Below are 2,718 nucleotides of genomic sequence, written 5' to 3'. Positions count from 1 at the left end.
AATTTTTTCGTAAAATTCATTTAAACGTGAAATTTGATGGAGACAGTTATTTGGTTCCTAACCAGTAAACGTAAGATAGATTTAACTTGTGGAATCAGAATTCAACTTAAGAAAATCTTAGTAACATATTACAGAGATTACAAATGGTCAGATTTAATTGAGCGATGGACACGTAAATATGCAGCGAAACAAGAGATAGATGGAAATAAAGGTATCGACGAAAATTTTCTGAGCAACTCGAAGATCCCACAATTATGACAATACTTACTACATCGGATATGGATTTCAATTTACATAACAAAGCATAAACAATATCGATTATAAATAACATGATCAGTATTAGAGTAGGGTTTAAATGGGGACTGTAAAAACATAGTTCGTATTGATATTGGTTCATATTCTCTGAAAATAATATGGGTGCATGATTCATATTTTTATCCAAATACGTGCGTGTATCTTTACCCACCTTCCTGCCTACGTAACAATACATGTATAGACGATGAGTGAATAATATTCAAAGAAAGCATTCTTCTGGTCATTCTGAAGTTGGAACTGCTTTTTGAAAACACTATTATTCTTTGGAGAATCATTCATTCAATATAATGATTATGGGCAGTTTTAGAAATTGTCATATGGTGACCATTGCTAATGGTTTCACATTGACGTTATTATTTGAAGAGCCCTTTGCTCTGACCACCCTTCGATGACGAAAAAGTACCTTCACGAAGTTGCGCTTGAAATTGTCATTGAGGAACGCGTATACGATGGGATTGTTACAGCTATTGCTTAGACCCACCAACTGAACAGCGGCGAACAGAAGTCGGTTCCTTTCACCGTCCGCCATGAAGGAGAACTCCCGCATGAGAAGGACGACGTGATATGGAAGCCAACAGACAGTGAAGAGACCGACCACCATGAGAATCATCTTGATAGCTCGTTTCTTGTACCGGAGAGATGTGGCCGTGTTGATTCCTGGATTCTGCGTCACCACCGAATCAGCAGGGGCGATGGGTTTCCGGATCCAGAGTTTGTGGACAACCTGCATGTACAGAACTACCATGATGAACAATGGAGTGATGTAAAGGAGAAGGACTAGTAGCAGGGTGTAGTTCTTCTGCTGTTGGGGATTGTACCAGTGTTCTACGCAGAATCGGTACCGTGTCGCGGTCATGGGGTCGATCTTGATCTCGAGTTGAAGCACGAAGAGGAATGGAGAGACAAAGGTCATAGACATGATCCATAGGAAGGTAAGAAGAAAGACAGCACGACGAGGTGTCTGGATCACCCTGGAGCGCAAAGGGTGGCAGATCGCTTGGTGGCGCTCTACAGCAATGGACATCATGGCAAGGATACTTGAGACAACCCCAACAGATGTGACATAGTTGAGAGCCTTGCACATGAATGGCCCTAACACCCAATCCACGGTGATGGCTTCAATTAGCGTAAAAGGGACGCAAAAGACAGCAATTAGGAGATCAGATATGGCTAACGAAGCAAAGAAGATATTGATGGCTGTCTGCATGTACTTCTTGCGCGCCACCACAAATATCACCAGGAGATTCCCGCCCAAAGCAAGCACGAATATAAGGGTGTAACAGGTGATTAAGATGATATCAGCTGTGGGTGATAGATCATGTGCGATGGAATGGAAATCATAGTCATAGAAATCCAAGAAATCTTTTGTATCAGTCAGGTTAAGAAGGGCAAGAAGGTAGTCAAGACTCTTGTTTTTTAATTCTCCGTGGAACGAATACATCAGTGGATCGATCCCTTCCATCTTACGATGGATAGCCTTCTAATCAAAATGGAAGAAACCAAATGAATTTTTCAAGTAGAATATGTAAACGATGCGATGCTTGCGCAGTGAAAATAACCGGCGATTCGTGAACGCTTTTCAAAAAGCTTTTAAGATTGCACTCAAAAAGTAGCAATAGACCATAAATTGTAATCGAGTTCTTGTTTCGTGCTTCTCCTCCACTTTAAATAACCCGGTAACGACCCACTATTTCATCAAGAAGTGCAGACGTCGATAAGAGTCCAAGCGATGAGAAACCCGATACATTGTGCTTTTCCAAAGTGTTTTCGACGTTTATGGATGACAATATTTTTAGCTTCTCGAGTATCCGAAGTTTAAAACTAAACAAATCTTGAAATGAAGGGAAATTTATAATGAAAGCTATTGCAATGTTCCATCAGTATGCTGCCACAATCAATGAAACAGTTGCTCACTTATTATGGGAATGTATCCAACCTGAAAGGCATTCTGTCTGATAGCTACTGGCATCTCCCTCCATCGACAATTATCTTTTTTCCTCAAGTGAAATCGAATTGTGACAGTTGAAATCCAGCAAGTTTGATGGATGCATCTTCAAGCTCAACTTAAATTCATCAAAATTCAGTCAGGTAGAAGGAGATGATTTCCTTTCGCTTTTTAGATGAAAGGATTGGATTTGTTTTCTCGCTGTCTTTCCTTTCTTAAGAGCGAGACGTTTTCTCACTCGCATCAATTTGATCCCTTAAACGATAGTGCGTCTACTTTAGACGTACAGTCGAGAGATACGAAGGCCCTATCGATTTAAGTTGATCCTCATTTACATAAACGGTCGCTGGTTTGAGATTGGTTGCTTCACCAGCCTTCTCATCTTAAGCCACACCTCTAACAGTCTAATGAGATGCACGTTGATTACTGCACGTATTGCAGATAATACTGCGAACATC

General features: G+C 40.6%; 1 protein-coding gene across 1 annotated transcript; it reads right to left on the bottom strand.

The window, feature by feature from the left end:
• Window positions 1–512: 512 nt before the first annotated feature.
• LOC129281759 (QRFP-like peptide receptor) lies at window positions 513–1,777 on the bottom strand. The gene has a single exon (XM_054917671.2). The coding sequence runs from the start codon at window positions 1,775–1,777 to the stop codon at window positions 629–631; it is 1,149 nt and encodes a 382-aa protein (XP_054773646.2). The 3' UTR covers window positions 513–628.
• Window positions 1,778–2,718: the final 941 nt, after the last annotated feature.

The sequence above is a fragment of the Lytechinus pictus genome, chromosome 18 (assembly GCF_037042905.1).
Source record: "Lytechinus pictus isolate F3 Inbred chromosome 18, Lp3.0, whole genome shotgun sequence".
In the NCBI taxonomy this organism is placed as follows: Eukaryota; Metazoa; Echinodermata; class Echinoidea; order Temnopleuroida; family Toxopneustidae; genus Lytechinus; species Lytechinus pictus.
The sequence above is the reverse complement of the archived record's forward strand: the minus strand, read 5'-3'. Positions and strand labels throughout refer to the sequence as shown.

Excerpts from the sequence above, each read along its gene's own strand:
- LOC129281759 (XM_054917671.2), bottom strand. The coding sequence starts at position 1,777 with ATGGAAGGGATCGATCCACTGATGTATTCGTTCCACGGAGAATTAAAA.